Here is a 20,224-nt window from a genome sequence, read left to right on the forward strand (position 1 = left end):
CAGTAAAATATTACTTACCAGTGATCGCCAGTAACTGGTAATTGCTATTGCTAATATTACCAATACTGTCATTTTACTGATGACTGTCTAGTTCCAATAATTACCCAATTACATGTTGGGACTTATTCCAGAAGAATTACCTGCGCCAGCTTGATGGCTTTCTCAGGGATCTCAATCTTTGGGAAGCAGTACATGGCTCCCTGGATGGGATTACACTGGATACCTGGGGCCTGGTTTAGGATTTCCGATGCGAACCGTGCCTTCTCAGCCAGATTCCCCTGTATGGCTTGTTTTTCCTGGGGAACAGCAGACACAAGCGTTATATGTAGATGTAGTACATACGTGGACAGGTATAACACAGCAACACACGGCGAGGTGTGACCTACAGTATATGCACAATTCAGTGCCCTTATATTATGGAGGTAACTAATATACTAGGAAGGATGAGACTAAACCCATTCATCATGATATATGCACCATCACTTTGTGGACAGGTAAAATAAAACTCCAGTAGAGGCAGGAGGACTTTGTATCCCACTGTCCAAAGGTCTACCTCAGATGCAAATGGGAATCCCCTGTTGATGCAGTTAATGTATAGAGAACAGCTATGTTTCTGTATACCGGCAGTAGCTGGCCCATAAGACCTCGGCAGTTATAGCTTTACAGATTTAGGAGTCTTTCCACATTGGTGGTGGTGCCCTGTCAGCTGCTGTAGTACTACAAATGCCAATGTGCATCTATCTCACAAGCTCATGCTCCACACACAGTCTATTCCTGATGCAGAGGAGCCTCAAGTGACCAAGAGTTTGGTGTTACCGCAAGAAACTGCTTGTAGGAAGGATCTCCGGGCTGAGGTGGGTTTATGACCATATCCAGCGAGGCTTGTCCCAGTACGGGGGGGCACACACGTACAGACACCAGTTTGGTCAGCTGCTGTTTAACTTCTGGGTCCATATTAGTGACCTCCATGTATCCCCCTCGGAAGCCACACCTGAGGGTAACCAAGACATGCGTTAGTGCAGCAGACCCCAAAACAGACCTGATTGGAGTTCAGAAGCTGTAACAATACTCACTCGCCCATGCAACCTTTAGATGTGGAGTGAAAGGAAGCCATCTCCACCACGTCCGAGTACTTGGGTCCCATCTCAAACAGAACCTTCTTGAAAGAGTGGAAGGCGCAACCCTTGGCATAGACGTTATCCTGATACACCTGCAGTCAGAGCAAAAGAAGGTACAGGGTATATTATAATACTATATATCTCCTGCAGTAAGGGGAGAGTGAGGAATAAAACTGTATATCTCCTGCAGTAAGGGGGAGTGAGGAATAATACTGTATATCATTATCTCCTGCAGTAAGGGGGAGTGAGGAATAATACTGTATATCTCCTGCAGTAAGAGGAGAGTGAGGAATAATACTGTATATCTCCTGCAGTAAGGGGGAGTGAGGAATAATACTGTATATCTCCTGCAGTTAGGGGGAGTGAGGAATAATACTGTATATCTCCTGCAGTAAGAGGAGAGTGAGGAATAATACTGTATATCTCCTGCAGTAAGAGGAGAGTGAGGAATAATACTGTATATCTCCTGCAGTAAGGGGAGAGTGAGGAATAATACTGTATATCTCCTGCAGTTAGGGGGAGTGAGGAATAATACGGTATATCTCCTGCAGTAAGGGGAAAGTGAGGAATAATACTGTATATATCCTGCAGTAAGGGGAGAGTGAGGAATAATACTGTATATCTCCTGCAGTAAGGGGAGAGTGATGAATAATACTGTATATCTCCTGCTGTAAGGGGGAGTGAGGAATAATACTGTATATCTCCTGCAGTAAGGAGAGAGTGAGGAATAATACTGTATATCTCCTGCAGTAAGGGAGAGTGAGGAATAATACTGTATATCTCTTGCAGTAAGGGGGGAGTGAGGAATAATACTGTATAACTCCTGCAGTAAGGGGGGAGTGAGGCATAATACTGTATATCTCCTGCAGTAAGGGGGGAGTAAGGAATAATACTGTATATCTCCTGCAGTAAGGGAAGAGTGAGGAATAATACTGTATATTTCATGCAGCAAGGGGGGAGTGAGGAATAATACTGTATATCTCCTGCAGTAAGGGGGAAGTGAGGAATAATACTGTATATCTCCTGCAGTAAGGGGGAAGTGAGGAATAATGCTGTATTTCTCCTGCAGTAAGGGGGAAGTGAGGAATAATACTGTATATCTCCTGCAGTAAGGTGGAGTGAGGAATAATACTGTATATCTCCTGCAGTAAACAGGGAGTGTGGAATAATACTGTATATCTCCTGCAGTAAGGGAGGAGTGAGGAATAATACTGTATATCTCCTGCAGTAAGGGGGAGTGCGGAATAATACTGTATAACTCCTGCAGTAAGGGAGGAGTGAGGAATAATACTGTATATCTCCTGCAGTAAGGGTAGAGTGAGGAATAATACTGTATATCTCCTGCAATAAGTGTAGAGTGAGGAATAATACTGTATATCTCCTGCAGTAAGGGGAGAGTGAGGAATAATACTGTATATCTCCTGCTGTAAAGGGGGAGTGAGGAATAATACTGTATATCTCCTGCAATCAGGGGGGAGTGAGGAATAATCCTGTATATCTCCTGCAGTAAGGGGGGAGTGAGGAATAATACTGTATATTTCCTGCAGTAAGGGGGGAGTGAGGAATAATACTGTATAACTCCTGCAGTAAGGGAGGAGTGAGGAATAATACTGTATATCTCCTGCAGTAAGGGGGAGTGAGGAATAATACTATATATATCCTGCAGTAAGGGGGGAGTGAGGAATAATACTGAATATCTCCTGCAGTAAGGAGGGAGTGAGGAATAATACTGTATATCTCCTGCAGTAAGGAGGAGTGTGGAATAATATTGTATATCTCCTGCAGTAAGGGGGGGGGGGAGTGTGGAATAATACTGTATATCTCCTGCAGTAAGGAGGGAGTGAGGAATAATACTGTATATCTCCTGCAGTAAGGGGGAGTGCGGAATAATACTGTATATCTCCTGCAATAAGGGGGGAGTGAGGAATAATACTGTATATCTCCTGCAGTAAGGGGGGAGTTAGGAATAATACTGTATATCTCCTGCAGTAAGGGGGGAGTGAGGAATAATCCTGTATATCTCCTGCAGTAAGGTGGAGTGAGGAATAATCCTGTACATCTCCTGCAGTAAGGGGTGATGAATAATACTGTATATCTCCTGCAGTTTGGGGAGAGTGAGAAATAATCCGGTATATCTCCTGCAGTAAGGGGGAGTGAGGAATAATACTGTATATCACATACAGTAAGGGGGTAGTGTGGAATAATACTGTATATCTCCTACCGTAAGGGGAAGTGAGGAATAATACTGTATAACTCCTGCAGAAAGGGGGGAGTGAGGAATAATACTGTATATCTCATGCAGTAAGGGGGGAGTGAGGAATAATACTGTATAACTCCTGCAGTAAGGGGGGAGTGAGGCATAATACTGTATATCTCCTGCAGTAAGGGGGGAGTGAGGAATAATCCTGTATATCTCCTGCAGTAAGGGGGAGTGTGGAATAATACTGTATATCTCCTGCAGTAAGGAGAGAGTGAGGAATAATACTGTATATCTCCTGCAGTAAGGTGGAGTGAGGAATAATACTGTATATCTACTGCAGTAAAGGGGGAGTGTGGAATAATACTGTATATCTCCTGCAGTAAGGGAGGAATGAGGAATAATACTGTATATCTCCTGCAGTAAGGGGGAGTGCGGAATAATACTGTATAACTCCTGCAGTAAAGGGGGAGTGAGGAATAATACTGTATATCTCCTGCAGTAAGGGTAGAGTGAGGAATATTACTGTATATCTCCTGCAGTAAGGGTAGAGTGAGGAATAATACTGTATATCTCCTGCAGTAAGGGGAGAGTGAGGAATAATACTGTATATCTCCTGCAGTAAAGGGGGAGTGAGGAATAATACTGTATATCTCCTGCAGTCAGGGGAGAGTGAGAAATAATCCAGTATATCTCCTGCAGTAAGGGGGAGTGAGGAATAATACTGTATATCACATGCAGTAAGGGGGTAGTGTGGAATAATACTGTATATCTCCTACCGTAAGGGGAAGTGGGGAATAATACTGTATAACTCTTGCAGAAAGGGGGGAGTGAGGAATAATACTGTATATCTCATGCAGTAAGGGGGGAGTGAGGAATAATACTGTATAACTCCTGCAGTAAGGGGAGAGTGAGGAATAATACTGCATATCTCCTGCAGCAAGAGGGGAGTGAGGAATAATACTGTATATCTCCTGCAGTAAGGGGGAAGTGAGGAATAATACTGCATATCTCCTGCAGTAAGGGGGGAGTGAGGAATAATACTGTATATCTCCTGCAGTGAGGGGGAAGTGAGGAATAATACTGTATATCTCCTGCAGTAAGAAGGAAGTGAGGAATAATCCTGTATATCTCATGCAGTAAGGGGGAGTGTGGAATAATACTGTATATCTCCTGCAGTAAGGAGAGAGTGAGGAATAATACTGTATATCTCCTGCAGTAAGGTGGAGTGAGAAATAATACTGTATATCTCCTGCAGTAAAGGGGGAGTGTGGAATAATACTGTATATCTCCTGCAGTAAGGCAGGAATGAGGAATAATACTGTATATCTCCTGCAGTAAGGGGGAGTGCGGAATAATACTGTATAACTCCTGCAGTAAGGGGGGAGTGAGGAATAATACTGTATATCTCCTGCAGTAAGGGTAGAGTGAGGAATAATACTGTATATCTCTTGCAGTAAGGGTAGAGTGAGGAATAATACTGTATATCTCCTGCAGTAAGGGGAGAGTGAGGAATAATACTGTATATCTCCTGCAGTAAAGGGGGAGTGAGGAATAATACTGTATATCTCCTGCAGTCAGGGGGGAGTGAGGAATAATCCTGTATATCTCCTGCAGTAAGGGGGGAGTGAGGAATAATACTGTATATCTCATGCAGTAAGGGGGGAGTGAGGAATAATACTGTATAACTCCTGCAGTAAGGGAGGAGTGAGGAATAATACTGTATATCTCCTGCAGTAAGGGGGGAGTGTGGAATAATCCTGTATATCTCCTGCAGTAAGGGGGGAGTGAGGAATAATACTATATATATCCTGCAGTAAGGGGGGAGTGAGGAATAATACTGAATATCTCCTGCAGTAAGGAGGGAGTGAGGAATAATACTGTATATCTCCTGCAGTAAGGAGGAGTGTGGAATAATACTGTATATCTCCTGCAGTAAGGAGGAGTGTGGAATAATACTGTATATCTCCTGCAGTAAGGGGGGGGGAGTGTGGAATAATACTGTATATCTCCTGCAGTAAGGTGGAGTGAGGTATAATACTGTATATCTCCTGCAGTAAGGGGAGAGTGAAGAATAATACTGTATATCTCCTGCAGTAAGGGGAGAGTGAAGAATAATACTGTATATCTCCTGCAGTAAGGGGGAGTGAGGAATAATTCTGTATATCTCCTGCAGTAAGGAGGGAGTGAGGAATAATACTGTATATCTCCTGCAGTAAGGGGGAGTGCGGAATAATACTGTATATCTCCTGCAATAAGGGGGGAGTGAGGAATAATACTGTATATCTCCTGCAGTTAGGGGAGAGTGAGAAATAATACTGTATATCTCCTGCAGTAAGGGGGAGTGAGGAATAATACTGTATATCTCCTGCAGTAAGGGGGTAGTGTGGAATAATACTGTATATCTCTTACCGTAAGGGGAAGTGAGGAATAATACTGTATAACTCCTGCAGAAAGTGGGCAGTGAGGAATAATACTGTATATCTCATGCAGTAAGGGGGGAGTGAGGAATAATACTGTATAACTCCTGCAGTAAGGGGGGAGTGATGTATAATACTGTATATCTCCTGCAGTAAGGGGGGAGTGAGGAATAATACTGTATATCTCCTGCAGTAAGGGAAGAGTGAGGAATAATACTGTATATCTCCTGAAGCAAGGGGGAAGTGAGGAATAATACTGTATATCTCCTGCAGTAAGGGGGAAGTGAGGAATAATGCTGTATCTCTCCTGCAGTAAGGGGGAAGTGAGGAATAATACTGTATATCTCCTGCAGTAAGGGGGAAGTGAGGAATAATCCTGTATATCTCCTGCAGTAAGGGGGAGTGTGGAACAATACTGTATATCTCCTGCAGTAAGGAGAGAGTGAGGAATAATACTGTATATCTCCTGCAGTAAGGTGGAGTGAGGAATAATACTGTATATCTCCTGCAGTAAAGGGGGAGTGTGGAATAATACTGTATATCTCCTGCAGTAAGGGAGGAGTGAGGAATAATACTGTATATCTCCTGCAGTAAGGGGGAGTGCGGAATAATACTGTATATCTCCTGCAGTAAGGGGGGAGTGAGGAATAATACTGTATATCTCCTGCAGTAAGGGGAGAGTGAGGAATAATACTGTATAACTCCTGCAGTAAGGGGAGAGTGAGGAATAATACTGTATATCTCCTGCAGTAAGGGGGTAATGAGGAATAATACTGTATATCTCCTGCAGTAAGGGGGTAATGAGGAATAATACTGTATATCTCCTGCAGTAAGGGGGGAGTGAGAAATAATACTGTATATCTCCTGCAGTAAGGGGGGAGTGTGGAATAATCCTGTATATCTCCTGCAGTAAGGGGGGAGTGAGGAATAATACTATATATATCCTGCAGTAAGGGGGGAGTGAGGAATAATACTGTATATCTCCTGCAGTAAGGAGGGAGTGTGGAATAATACTGTATATCTCCTGCAGTAAAGGGGGAGTGTGGAATAATACTGTATATCTCCTGCAGTAAGGGAGGAATGAGGAATAATACTGTATAACTCCTGCAGTAAAGGGGGAGTGAGGAATAATACTGTATATCTCCTGCAGTAAGGGTAGAGTGAGGAATATTACTGTATATCTCCTGCAGTAAGGGTAGAGTGAGGAATAATACTGTATATCTCCTGCAGTAAGGGGAGAGTGAGGAATAATACTGTATATCTCCTGCAGTAAAGGGGGAGTGAGGAATAATACTGTATATCTCCTGCAGTCAGGGGAGAGTGAGAAATAATCCGGTATATCTCCTGCAGTAAGGGGGAGTGAGAAATAATACTGTATATCACATGCAGTAAGGGGGTAGTGTGGAATAATACTGTATATCTCCTACCGTAAGGGGAAGTGAGGAATAATACTGTATAACTCCTGCAGAAAGGGGGGAGTGAGGAATAATACTGTATATCTCATGCAGTAAGGGGGGAGTGAGGAATAATACTGTATAACTCCTGCAGTAAGGGGGGAGTGAGGAATAATACTGCATATCTCCTGCAGCAAGAGGGGAGTGAGGAATAATACTGTATATCTCCTGCAGTATGGGGGAAGTGAGGAATAATACTGCATATCTCCTGCAGTAAGGGGGGAGTGAGGAATAATACTGTATATCTCCTGCAGTGAGGGGGAAGTGAGGAATAATACTGTATATCTCCTGCAGTAAGAAGGAAGTGAGGAATAATCCTGTATATCTCATGCAGTAAGGGGGAGTGTGGAATAATACTGTATATCTCCTGCAGTAAGGAGAGAGTGAGGAATAATACTGTATATCTCCTGCAGTAAGGTGGAGTGAGAAATAATACTGTATATCTCCTGCAGTAAAGGGGGAGTGTGGAATAATACTGTATATCTCCTGCAGTAAGGGAGGAATGAGGAATAATACTGTATATCTCCTGCAGTAAGGGGGAGTGCGGAATAATACTGTATAACTCCTGCAGTAAGGGGGGAGTGAGGAATAATACTGTATATCTCCTGCAGTAAGGGGGGAGTGAGGAATAATACTGTATATCTCCTGCAGTAAGGGTAGAGTGAGGAATAATACTGTATATCTCTTGCAGTAAGGGTAGAGTGAGGAATAATACTGTCTATCTCCTGCAGTAAGGGGAGAGTGAGGAATAATACTGTATATCTCCTGCAGTAAAGGGGGAGTGAGGAATAATACTGTATATCTCCTGCAGTCAGGGGGGAGTGAGGAATAATACTGTATATCTCCTGCAGTAAGGGGGGAGTGAGGAATAATACTGTATATCTCATGCAGTAAGGGGGGAGTGAGGAATAATACTGTATATCTCCTGCAGTAAGAAGGAAGTGAGGAATAATCCTGTATATCTCATGCAGTAAAGGGGGAGTGTGGAATAATACTGTATATCTCCTGCAGTAAGGGAGGAGTGAGGAATAATACTGTATATCTCCTGCAGTAAGGGGGAGTGCGGAATAATACTGTATATCTCCTGCAGTAAGGGGGGAGTGAGGAATAATACTGTATATCTCCTGCAGTAAGGGGAGAGTGAGGAATAATACTGTATAACTCCTGCAGTAAGGGGAGAGTGAGGAATAATACTGTATATCTCCTGCAGTAAGGGGGTAATGAGGAATAATACTGTATATCTCCTGCAGTAAGGGGGTAATGAGGAATAATACTGTATATCTCCTGCAGTAAGGGGGGAGTGAGAAATAATACTGTATATCTCCTGCAGTAAGGGGGGAGTGTGGAATAATCCTGTATATCTCCTGCAGTAAGGGGGGAGTGAGGAATAATACTATATATATCCTGCAGTAAGGGGGGAGTGAGGAATAATACTGTATATCTCCTGCAGTAAGGAGGGAGTGTGGAATAATACTGTATATCTCCTGCAGTAAAGGGGGAGTGTGGAATAATACTGTATATCTCCTGCAGTAAGGGAGGAATGAGGAATAATACTGTATATCTCCTGCAGTAAGGTGGAGTGCGGAATAATACTGTATAACTCCTGCAGTAAAGGGGGAGTGAGGAATAATACTGTATATCTCCTGCAGTAAGGGTAGAGTGAGGAATATTACTGTATATCTCCTGCAGTAAGGGTAGAGTGAGGAATAATACTGTATATCTCCTGCAGTAAGGGGAGAGTGAGGAATAATACTGTATATCTCCTGCAGTAAAGGGGGAGTGAGGAATAATACTGTATATCTCCTGCAGTCAGGGGAGAGTGAGAAATAATCCGGTATATCTCCTGCAGTAAGGGGGAGTGAGAAATAATACTGTATATCACATGCAGTAAGGGGGTAGTGTGGAATAATACTGTATATCTCCTACCGTAAGGGGAAGTGAGGAATAATACTGTATAACTCCTGCAGAAAGGGGGGAGTGAGGAATAATACTGTATATCTCATGCAGTAAGGGGGGAGTGAGGAATAATACTGTATAACTCCTGCAGTAAGGGGGGAGTGAGGAATAATACTGCATATCTCCTGCAGCAAGAGGGGAGTGAGGAATAATACTGTATATCTCCTGCAGTATGGGGGAAGTGAGGAATAATACTGCATATCTCCTGCAGTAAGGGGGGAGTGAGGAATAATACTGTATATCTCCTGCAGTGAGGGGGAAGTGAGGAATAATACTGTATATCTCCTGCAGTAAGAAGGAAGTGAGGAATAATCCTGTATATCTCATGCAGTAAGGGGGAGTGTGGAATAATACTGTATATCTCCTGCAGTAAGGAGAGAGTGAGGAATAATACTGTATATCTCCTGCAGTAAGGTGGAGTGAGAAATAATACTGTATATCTCCTGCAGTAAAGGGGGAGTGTGGAATAATACTGTATATCTCCTGCAGTAAGGGAGGAATGAGGAATAATACTGTATATCTCCTGCAGTAAGGGGGAGTGCGGAATAATACTGTATAACTCCTGCAGTAAGGGGGGAGTGAGGAATAATACTGTATATCTCCTGCAGTAAGGGGGGAGTGAGGAATAATACTGTATATCTCCTGCAGTAAGGGTAGAGTGAGGAATAATACTGTATATCTCTTGCAGTAAGGGTAGAGTGAGGAATAATACTGTCTATCTCCTGCAGTAAGGGGAGAGTGAGGAATAATACTGTATATCTCCTGCAGTAAAGGGGGAGTGAGGAATAATACTGTATATCTCCTGCAGTCAGGGGGGAGTGAGGAATAATACTGTATATCTCCTGCAGTAAGGGGGGAGTGAGGAATAATACTGTATATCTCATGCAGTAAGGGGGGAGTGAGGAATAATACTGTATATCTCCTGCAGTAAGAAGGAAGTGAGGAATAATCCTGTATATCTCATGCAGTAAAGGGGGAGTGTGGAATAATACTGTATATCTCCTGCAGTAAGGGAGGAGTGAGGAATAATACTGTATATCTCCTGCAGTAAGGGGGAGTGCGGAATAATACTGTATATCTCCTGCAGTAAGGGGGGAGTGAGGAATAATACTGTATATCTCCTGCAGTAAGGGGAGAGTGAGGAATAATACTGTATAACTCCTGCAGTAAGGGGAGAGTGAGGAATAATACTGTATATCTCCTGCAGTAAGGGGGTAATGAGGAATAATACTGTATATCTCCTGCAGTAAGGGGGTAATGAGGAATAATACTGTATATCTCCTGCAGTAAGGGGGGAGTGAGAAATAATACTGTATATCTCCTGCAGTAAGGGGGGAGTGTGGAATAATCCTGTATATCTCCTGCAGTAAGGGGGGAGTGAGGAATAATACTATATATATCCTGCAGTAAGGGGGGAGTGAGGAATAATACTGTATATCTCCTGCAGTAAGGAGGGAGTGTGGAATAATACTGTATATCTCCTGCAGTAAAGGGGGAGTGTGGAATAATACTGTATATCTCCTGCAGTAAGGGAGGAATGAGGAATAATACTGTATATCTCCTGCAGTAAGGTGGAGTGCGGAATAATACTGTATAACTCCTGCAGTAAAGGGGGAGTGAGGAATAATACTGTATATCTCCTGCAGTAAGGGTAGAGTGAGGAATATTACTGTATATCTCCTGCAGTAAGGGTAGAGTGAGGAATAATACTGTATATCTCCTGCAGTAAGGGGAGAGTGAGGAATAATACTGTATATCTCCTGCAGTAAAGGGGGAGTGAGGAATAATACTGTATATCTCCTGCAGTCAGGGGAGAGTGAGAAATAATCCGGTATATCTCCTGCAGTAAGGGGGAGTGAGAAATAATACTGTATATCACATGCAGTAAGGGGGTAGTGTGGAATAATACTGTATATCTCCTACCGTAAGGGGAAGTGAGGAATAATACTGTATAACTCCTGCAGAAAGGGGGGAGTGAGGAATAATACTGTATATCTCATGCAGTAAGGGGGGAGTGAGGAATAATACTGTATAACTCCTGCAGTAAGGGGGGAGTGAGGAATAATACTGCATATCTCCTGCAGCAAGAGGGGAGTGAGGAATAATACTGTATATCTCCTGCAGTATGGGGGAAGTGAGGAATAATACTGCATATCTCCTGCAGTAAGGGGGGAGTGAGGAATAATACTGTATATCTCCTGCAGTGAGGGGGAAGTGAGGAATAATACTGTATATCTCCTGCAGTAAGAAGGAAGTGAGGAATAATCCTGTATATCTCATGCAGTAAGGGGGAGTGTGGAATAATACTGTATATCTCCTGCAGTAAGGAGAGAGTGAGGAATAATACTGTATATCTCCTGCAGTAAGGTGGAGTGAGAAATAATACTGTATATCTCCTGCAGTAAAGGGGGAGTGTGGAATAATACTGTATATCTCCTGCAGTAAGGGAGGAATGAGGAATAATACTGTATATCTCCTGCAGTAAGGGGGAGTGCGGAATAATACTGTATAACTCCTGCAGTAAGGGGGGAGTGAGGAATAATACTGTATATCTCCTGCAGTAAGGGGGGAGTGAGGAATAATACTGTATATCTCCTGCAGTAAGGGTAGAGTGAGGAATAATACTGTATATCTCTTGCAGTAAGGGTAGAGTGAGGAATAATACTGTCTATCTCCTGCAGTAAGGGGAGAGTGAGGAATAATACTGTATATCTCCTGCAGTAAAGGGGGAGTGAGGAATAATACTGTATATCTCCTGCAGTCAGGGGGGAGTGAGGAATAATACTGTATATCTCCTGCAGTAAGGGGGGAGTGAGGAATAATACTGTATATCTCATGCAGTAAGGGGGGAGTGAGGAATAATACTGTATATCTCCTGCAGTAAGGGGAGAGTGAAGAATAATACTGTATATCTCCTGCAGTAAGGGGAGAGTGAAGAATAATACTGTATATCTCCTGCAGTAAGGGGGAGTGAGGAATAATTCTGTATATCTCCTGCAGTAAGGAGGGAGTGAGGAATAATACTGTATATCTCCTGCAGTAAGGGGGAGTGCGGAATAATACTGTATATCTCCTGCAATAAGGGGGGAGTGAGGAATAATACTGTATATCTCCTGCAGTTAGGGGAGAGTGAGAAATAATAGTGTATATCTCCTGCAGTAAGGGGGAGTGAGGAATAATACTGTATATCTCCTGCAGTAAGGGGGTAGTGTGGAATAATACTGTATATCTCCTACCGTATGGGGAAGTGAGGAATAATACTGTATAACTCCTGCAGAAAGTGGGGAGTGAGGAATAATACTGTATATCTCATGCAGTAAGGGGGGAGTGAGGAATAATACTGTATAACTCCTGCAGTAAGGGGGGAGTGATGTATAATACTGTATATCTCCTGCAGTAAGGGAAGAGTGAGGAATAATACTGTATATCTCCTGCAGCAAGGGGGAAGTGAGGAATAATACTGTATATCTCCTGCAGTAAGGGGGAAGTGAGGAATAATGCTGTATCTCTCCTGCAGTAAGGGGGAAGTGAGGAATAATACTGTATATCTCCTGCAGTAAGGGGGAAGTGAGGAATAATCCTGTATATCTCCTGCAGTAAGGGGGAGTGTGGAACAATACTGTATATCTCCTGCAGTAAGGAGAGAGTGAGGAATAATACTGTATATCTCCTGCAGTAAGGTGGAGTGAGGAATAATACTGTATATCTCCTGCAGTAAAGGGGGAGTGTGGAATAATACTGTATATCTCCTGCAGTAAGGGAGGAGTGAGGAATAATACTGTATATCTCCTGCAGTAAGGGGGAGTGCGGAATAATACTGTATATCTCCTGCAGTAAGGGGGGAGTGAGGAATAATACTGTATATCTCCTGCAGTAAGGGGGGAGTGAAGAATAATACTGTATATCTCCTGCAGTAAGGGGAGAGGGAGGAATAATACTGTATAACTCCTGCAGTAAGGGGGAGTGTGGAATAATACTGTATATCTCCTGCAGTAAGGGGGGAGTGAAGAATAATACTATATATATCCTGCAGTAAGGGGGGAGTGAGGAATAATACTGAATATCTCCTGCAGTAAGGAGGGAGTGAGGAATACTACTGTATATCTCCTGCAGTAAGGAGGGAGTGTGGAATAATACTGTATATCTCCTGCAGTAAGGGGGGGGGAGTGTGGAATAATACTGTATATCTTCTGCAGTAAGGTGGAGTGAGGTATAATACTGTATATCTCCTGCAGTAAGGGGGAGTGAAGAATAATACTGTATATCTCCTGCAGTAAGGGGGAGTGAGGAATAATTCTGTATATCTCCTGCAGTAAGGAGGGAGTGAGGAATAATACTGTATATCTCCTGCAGTAAGGGGGAGTGCGGAATAATACTGTATATCTCCTGCAATAAGGGGGGAGTGAGGAATAATACTGTATATCTCCTGCAGTAAGGGGGGAGTGAGGAATAATCCTGTATATCTCCTGCAGTAAGGGGGGAGTGAGGAATAATCCTGTACATCTCCTGCAGTAAGGGGGAGTGAGGAATAATACTGTATATCTCCTGCAGTTAGGGGAGAGTGAGAAATAATACTGTATATCTCCTGCAGTAAGGGGGAGAGAGGAATAATTGTCAGGAACTGGTGCAGAATCCGGAATTCAGGATCAGGTACCAAGTGGTTGACGTTACCCAGAACAGAGGCGCAGAGTCTAACACGCTGGAAGGTTTTCACCAGGGAACCCCGCAAGCGGATATGGGCTTCGCGGCTTCCGACGTGCAGGTCGCGGCCCCCTGTCTGGGTCTCTTGATACCTGAACTGGACTGGAGTTATGGTAGAGGTGTTGTATATGACCAACCGCAGGGATACACAGGAACAAACAGGAACTGGAGAAGGTGGCAGGGTGCACACGGCCAGATGGTACGCTTGGGCCGTGGAGATGGAACAGCAGCAGGCACTCCAGGGGTGACACAGGAGGTAGCGGCAGTCGGCAGACTAAAGTTGTCAGCAAGATGTTGAAGCTGGAATTCAATACTGGAACAAGGCAATACCCACTGGACAGATGAACTGAGACCAGAGAGGAACCAGGAAGCAGAACACCACATGGAGTAGTTATAACTGGCAAAGCCTCTTGGGATTGAGAGGCTTAAAAGAACAGGCTGGACCAATCAGTTGTGAGCACCAGACAGGCCCCCAGTAATTGATATAACATGCAGCTGCAGTGCAGACTGAGCAGGCTGACAAGCTGAATAGTAGTTTCCAGGTAACGAGCTGTAATTACAGAATCCAGACACCTGTGAAGTCAGTTGCTGAGTGCAGGAGCAAAGGCACTGGGAGACAACTATGCAGGAGCTAGCTGTGACCTGTAGTTCCACAAACTGAAGCAAAGGTAATTTATAACAAAAACCAAACATGAGTGCTCAGGATTGTAACAGTACCCCCCCCCCCTCCTTGAAGAGGGGTTAAGAACCCCTAGAACCAGGCTTATCCGGAAATTCACAGAAGAAAGACCTCTTAAGTCTGGGTGCATGAAGAAACCGCTCTGGTACCCAGGTTCTCTCTTCCGGACCGTAACTCTTCCAATGCACGAGGAAATGAACTTGACCCCTCCTGAACTTGGAATCCAGTATCTTTTCCACAACAAACTCCTTGTGACCTTGAACTAACACAGCGGCAGGCCTTCTGGAAGGAGATCTTCTAAATCTCTGGGACACAAATGCTGGTTTCAACAAGGAACAGTGGAAAGTGTTATTGATCTTAAGTGATTTTGGTAAAAGGAGTCGAAAGGCTACTGGATTAATCTGTCTAATAATCCGGAATGGACCAATGAACCTAGGCCCAAATTTTTGAGAGGGCTGGCGTAACTTGATATTTCGAATGGACAGCCACACCATGTCACCCACTTTAAGAGTACAAGGTCTTCGTCGTCTGTCAGCAAATTGTTTGGAACGAACAGAGACTTGGTTGAGTGCCAGACGTACTCTCCTCCAAATTTTCCTCAGACGAGCTACAGGATTAAGGGAAGAAGTCTGTTGCTGCAGGATGTCAAAAGCGTTAGACCTAGGATGGAACCCAGAGAGACAAAATAAGGGTGACATGGATGAAGAAGAGTGACTGGAATTATTATATGCAAATTCAGCAAATGCCAGATGGTCCACCCAATCGTTATGGTACTTGGAAACATAACAACGGAGATACTGTTCAAGAGACTGGTTCACTCGCTCAGTCTGTCCATTGGATTGCGGATGATAACCAGAGGACAGACTAAGATTAATATCCAAGGCTGAACAGAAAGCTCGCCAGAATTGAGCAATAAACTGAGTTCCTCTGTCGGAGACGATGTCCTGTGGTAATCCATGTAATTTAAAGATATGTTGGATAAACAAGGTTGCCAATTCCCTGGCACTGGGGAGCTTGCGAAGAGGAACAAAGTGAGCCATCTTACTGAACCGGTCTACCACAACCCAAATGGTATTGTACCCCGATGACTTGGGAAGATCAACCACAAAGTCCATAGAAATATGGGACCAAGGTCTTGAGGGAACCGTAAGAGGCGTAAGATGTCCCATGGGAGCTTTACGAGGAGTTTTATGTTGAGCACAGATCTCACAAGCAAGAATGAACTCTCTAATATCTTGATACATAGAAGGCCACCAAACTGAGCGAGACAATAAATCCAGAGTCTTAGAAATCCCTGGATGCCCAGAGACTCTTTTTACATGAAATTCAGATAAAACTGCTTTCCTGTACTCTCTAGGGACAAAGAGGAGTCCTGAGGGAGTCCCCATGGGTGCTAGAGACTGTTTGGCTTGAATCTGGGAGACTAAATCTTGAGCAAGACCAGCATGGATATTGGAAGCAGGAATAATTGGTTCAGAAGTGCAGGATGAATTTTGAATTGGAAGGAAGCTTCGTGACAAGGCATCTGCTTTAAGATTCTTCGATCCTGGCCGATAGATCACATAGTTGAATCTAGTGAAGAATAATGCCCATCGTGCCTGTCTTGGATTCAGTCTCTTGGCTGACTCAATATAGGATAAGTTTTTATGGTCAGTGAGGATTGTAATCACGTGTCTCGCCCCTTCCAACCAATGCCTCCATTCTTCTAGAGCCCACTTGATAGCAAGCAGTTCACGATTTCCAACATCATAGTTGGCTTCGGCAGGAGAGAACTTTCTGGACAGAAAAGAGCACGGGTGAAGTTTAGAATCCACTGGATCTTTCTGTGATAGGACTGCTCCCACTCCCACTTCAGAAGCATCCACTTCCATAACAAAAGGCAGGTCAGGATTTGGATGACTAAGAACAGGTGCAGATATAAAGGCTTTTTTTAACTTGAGAAAAGCTTGTAGAGCTGAAGGTGACCAATGTGACAGATCCGCACCTTTCTTGGTCAAAGCAACAATAGATGCAACAATGTCTGAAAATGAACGAATAAATCTCCTGTAATAATTAGCGAACCCAAGAAAGCGTTGTATAGCTTTAAGGTTAGTAGGTTGTGCCCAATCTTGAATTGCTTGAAGCTTACTGGGATCCATGGAGAACCCCTTGGGAGAGATGACGTATCCTAAGAAAGCGACTTCCTTCACTTCGAATTCACATTTTTCTAACTTGGCGTATAGATGGTGCTCCCGGAGCTTTTGCAACACCATCTGGACATGGACTCGATGCTGCTCAAGTGACCGTGAATATATCAGGATGTCGTCCAAGTAGACCACAACAAATTTTCCCAGGAATTCTCGGAGCACATCATTGATAAAATCTTGGAAGACGGCAGGAGCATTTGACAATCCAAATGGCATAACAAGGTATTCATAATGCCCAGAATGAGTGTTGAAGGCCGTTTATCACTCGTCACCGGCCTTAATTCGTATGAGGTTATATGCCCCCCGAAGATCAATTTTAGAGAAGATTTCCGCCATCCGGAGTTGATCAAACAACACGGAAATCAAAGGCAAAGGATAAGAATTCTTAACAGTGATTTTGTTGAGTCCTCTATAATCAATGCATGGACGTAAGGAGCCGTCCTTTTTTGCCACAAAGAAGAATCCTGCTCCTACTGGTGATTTTGAGGGACGAATAAACCCTTTGCTTAGGTTCTCCTGAATATAGTCTTCCATGGCTTTAGTTTCTGGCAAAGAAAGAGCATATAATCTACCCTTAGGTAATTTATCTTCGGATACCAGACTGATGGCACAGTCGTAAGGTCGATGGGGGGGGGGAGAGTATCCGCCTCTTTCTTGGAGAAGACATCCGCAAATGAATGATATGGAGTCGGTAGCCCCTCTGGTATAACTTGAGAGCATCGCACTGGCAAGGACAGACATCTTCCTGTACATTCTGTTCCCCACTGTAAGAGTTCTCTTGTCTTCCAGCAGATGGATGGATTATGGGATTTCAACCATGGAAGCCCTAGGACTATGGATGCCATGGGGCAATTGACAAGGAGGAAAATAATCTTCTCCGAATGCAGAAGACCAGTAGTTAAATGAACAGGAGGAGTTTGCTGAGACACTTGCTCACTGAGGAGGGGGTTACCGTCAAGGCCACAAATAGTCACAGAAGGCTTCATCTTTAGTATAGGAATGTTCCAGGACCGGGCGAAAGAGATATCCATAAAGTTGGCAGCTGCACCACAATCAACAAAAGCCTTGACTGCAACTTGCTGAGTAGGTAGACTAATTTGAACTGGAAGCAAGACTGAATTTTTTGGAGAGATTCCAGCCAGAACCAGGAGTAACTCCCCTTTTACCCCTGGGTCTTGTCTTTTCCCGACTTCAGGGTGCAAACATTAGCAAAATGACCCTTTGCTCCACAATATAAGCATAGGCCCATCGATCGTCTACGAGATTTTTCCTGAGCAGAAAGACGAAAGGCCCCAATCTGCATGGGTTCACTGGAATCTTCGGCTTCTTCCAAGGCTACTGCTGAGGGAGATGGTGACCCTCCACCTTTCTCCATCCTCCGTTCCCTGATCCGACGATCTACTCGAATTGCTAACTGCATGAGCTTGTCCAGGGTTTCAGGAGTAGGATACTGGACAAGGTAGTCTTTAATTTGCTCAGTGAGGCCTAAGCGGAACTGACTTCGGAGGGCTGGGTCATTCCAACCACTATCACCTGCCCATCTGCGAAACTCACTGCAGTATACCTCGGCCGTGTTTTTCCCTTGTCTCAGGGCTCGTAAGTGAGCCTCTGCAGAAGCTGCTCGGTCCGGGTCATCATAAAGAATTCCTAGAGCGCTAAAAAAGGCATCCACTGTGTGCAAGGCGGGATTCTCCATTTTTAATCCAAACGCCCATGACTGGGGTTCCCCCTGCAGGAGGGAGATGATGATACCTACTCGCTGAGCCCCAGAACCAGACGATAATGGCCGGAGTCTGAAATATAGCATGCAGCTATCACGGAAATTCTGGAACTGTTTCCGGTCCCCTGTAAACCGATCTGGAAGATGCAGCTTTGGTTCAGGCCCAGGAGCTCTGGTTACAACCAATGACCTGCTAGTTTCTTCCTGGGTGGAAACTCTGAGCTTTAGATCTTGCAGTTGCTGCGTCAAATTTTGTATTTGACCAGCCAAGATATGAGCCGGATTTTGCTGTGACGGGTCCATGCCCAGGAAGTGGTGGGCCAGTTATAATGTCAGGAACTGGTGTAGAATCCGGAATTCGGGATCAGGTACCAAGTGGTTGACGTTACCCAGAACAGAGGCGTGGAGTCTAACACGCCGGAAGGTTTTCACCAGGTAACCCCACAAGGGGATATGGGCTTTGCGGCTTCCGACGTGCAGGTCGCGGCCCCCTGTCTGGGTCACTTGATACCTGAACTGGACTGGAGTTATGGCAGAGGTGTTGTACACACAGGAACAAACAGGAACTGGAGAAGGTGGCAGGGTGCACACGGCCAGATGGTACGCTGGGGCCGTGGAGATGGAACAGCAGCAGGCACTCCAGGGGTGACACAGGAGGTAGCGGCAGTCGGCAGACTAAAGTTGTCAGCAAGATGTTGAAGCTGGAATTCAATTCTGGAACAAGGCAATACCCACTGGACAGATGAACTGAGACCAGAGAGGAACCAGGAAGCAGAACACCACATGGAGTAGTTATAACTGGCAAAGCCTCTTGGGATTGAGAGGCTTAAAAGAACAGGCTGGACCAATCAGTTGTGAGCACAAGACAGGCCCCCAGTAATTGATATAACATGCAGCTGCAGTGCAGACTGAGCAGGCTGACAAGCTGAATAGTAGTTTCCAGGTAACGAGCTGTAATTACAGAATCCAGACACCTGTGAAGTCAGTTGCTGAGTGCAGGAGCAAAGGCACTGGGAGACAACTATGCAGGAGCTAGCTGTGACCTGTAGTTCCACAAACTGAAGCAAAGGTAATTTATAACAAAAACAAAACATGAGTGCTCAGGATTGTAACAATAATACTGTATATCTCCTGCAGTAAAGGGGTAGTGTGGAATAATACTGTATATCTCCTACCGTAAGGGGAAGTGAGGAATAATACTGTATAACTCCTGCAGAAAGGGGGGAGTGAGGAATAATCCAGTATATCTCCTGCAGTAAGGGGGGAGTGAGGAATAATACTGTATAACTCCTGCAGTAAGGAGGGAGTGAGGAATAATACTGTATATCTCCTGCAGTAAGGGAGGAGTGAGGAATAATACTGCATATCTCCTGCAGTAAGTGAGGAATAATACTGTATATCTCCTGCAGTAAGGGGGGAGTGAGGAATAATACTGTATATCTCCTGCAGTAAGGGGAGAGTAATGAATAATACTGTATATCTCCTGCAGTAAGGGGAGAGTAATGAATAATACTGTATATCTCCTGCAGTAAGGGGGGAATGAGGAATAATACTGTATATATCCTGCAGTAAGAGGGAGTGTGGAATAATACTGTATATATCCTGCAGTAAGGGGGAGTGAGGAATAGTACTATATATCTCCTGCTGTAAGGTGGGAGTGAGGAATAATACTGTATATCTCCTGCAGTAAGGGGAGAGTGAAGAATAATACTGTATATATCCTGCAGTAAGGGGGAGTGTGGAATAATACTGTATATATCCTGCAGTAAGGGGGAGTGAGGAATAATACTGTA

The 20,224-nt window shown here is 44.2% G+C and overlaps 1 protein-coding gene across 1 annotated transcript in view; it reads right to left on the minus strand.

Moving 5' to 3' along the window:
* LOC134927089 (alanine aminotransferase 2-like) overlaps window positions 1-20,224 on the minus strand; it is a 206,092-nt gene that overhangs the window by 5,790 nt on the left and 180,078 nt on the right. The window contains exons 7-9 of the mRNA XM_063921094.1: window positions 1,074-1,210; window positions 817-991; window positions 141-296 (exon numbers count right to left, since the gene is read on the minus strand). Of these exons, the coding sequence (XP_063777164.1) occupies window positions 141-296; window positions 817-991; window positions 1,074-1,210 (468 nt within the window). The remainder of the gene's footprint in view (window positions 1-140; window positions 297-816; window positions 992-1,073; window positions 1,211-20,224) is intronic.

The sequence above is a fragment of the Pseudophryne corroboree genome, chromosome 5 (assembly GCF_028390025.1).
Source record: "Pseudophryne corroboree isolate aPseCor3 chromosome 5, aPseCor3.hap2, whole genome shotgun sequence".
NCBI classification, from domain to species: domain Eukaryota; kingdom Metazoa; phylum Chordata; class Amphibia; order Anura; family Myobatrachidae; genus Pseudophryne; species Pseudophryne corroboree.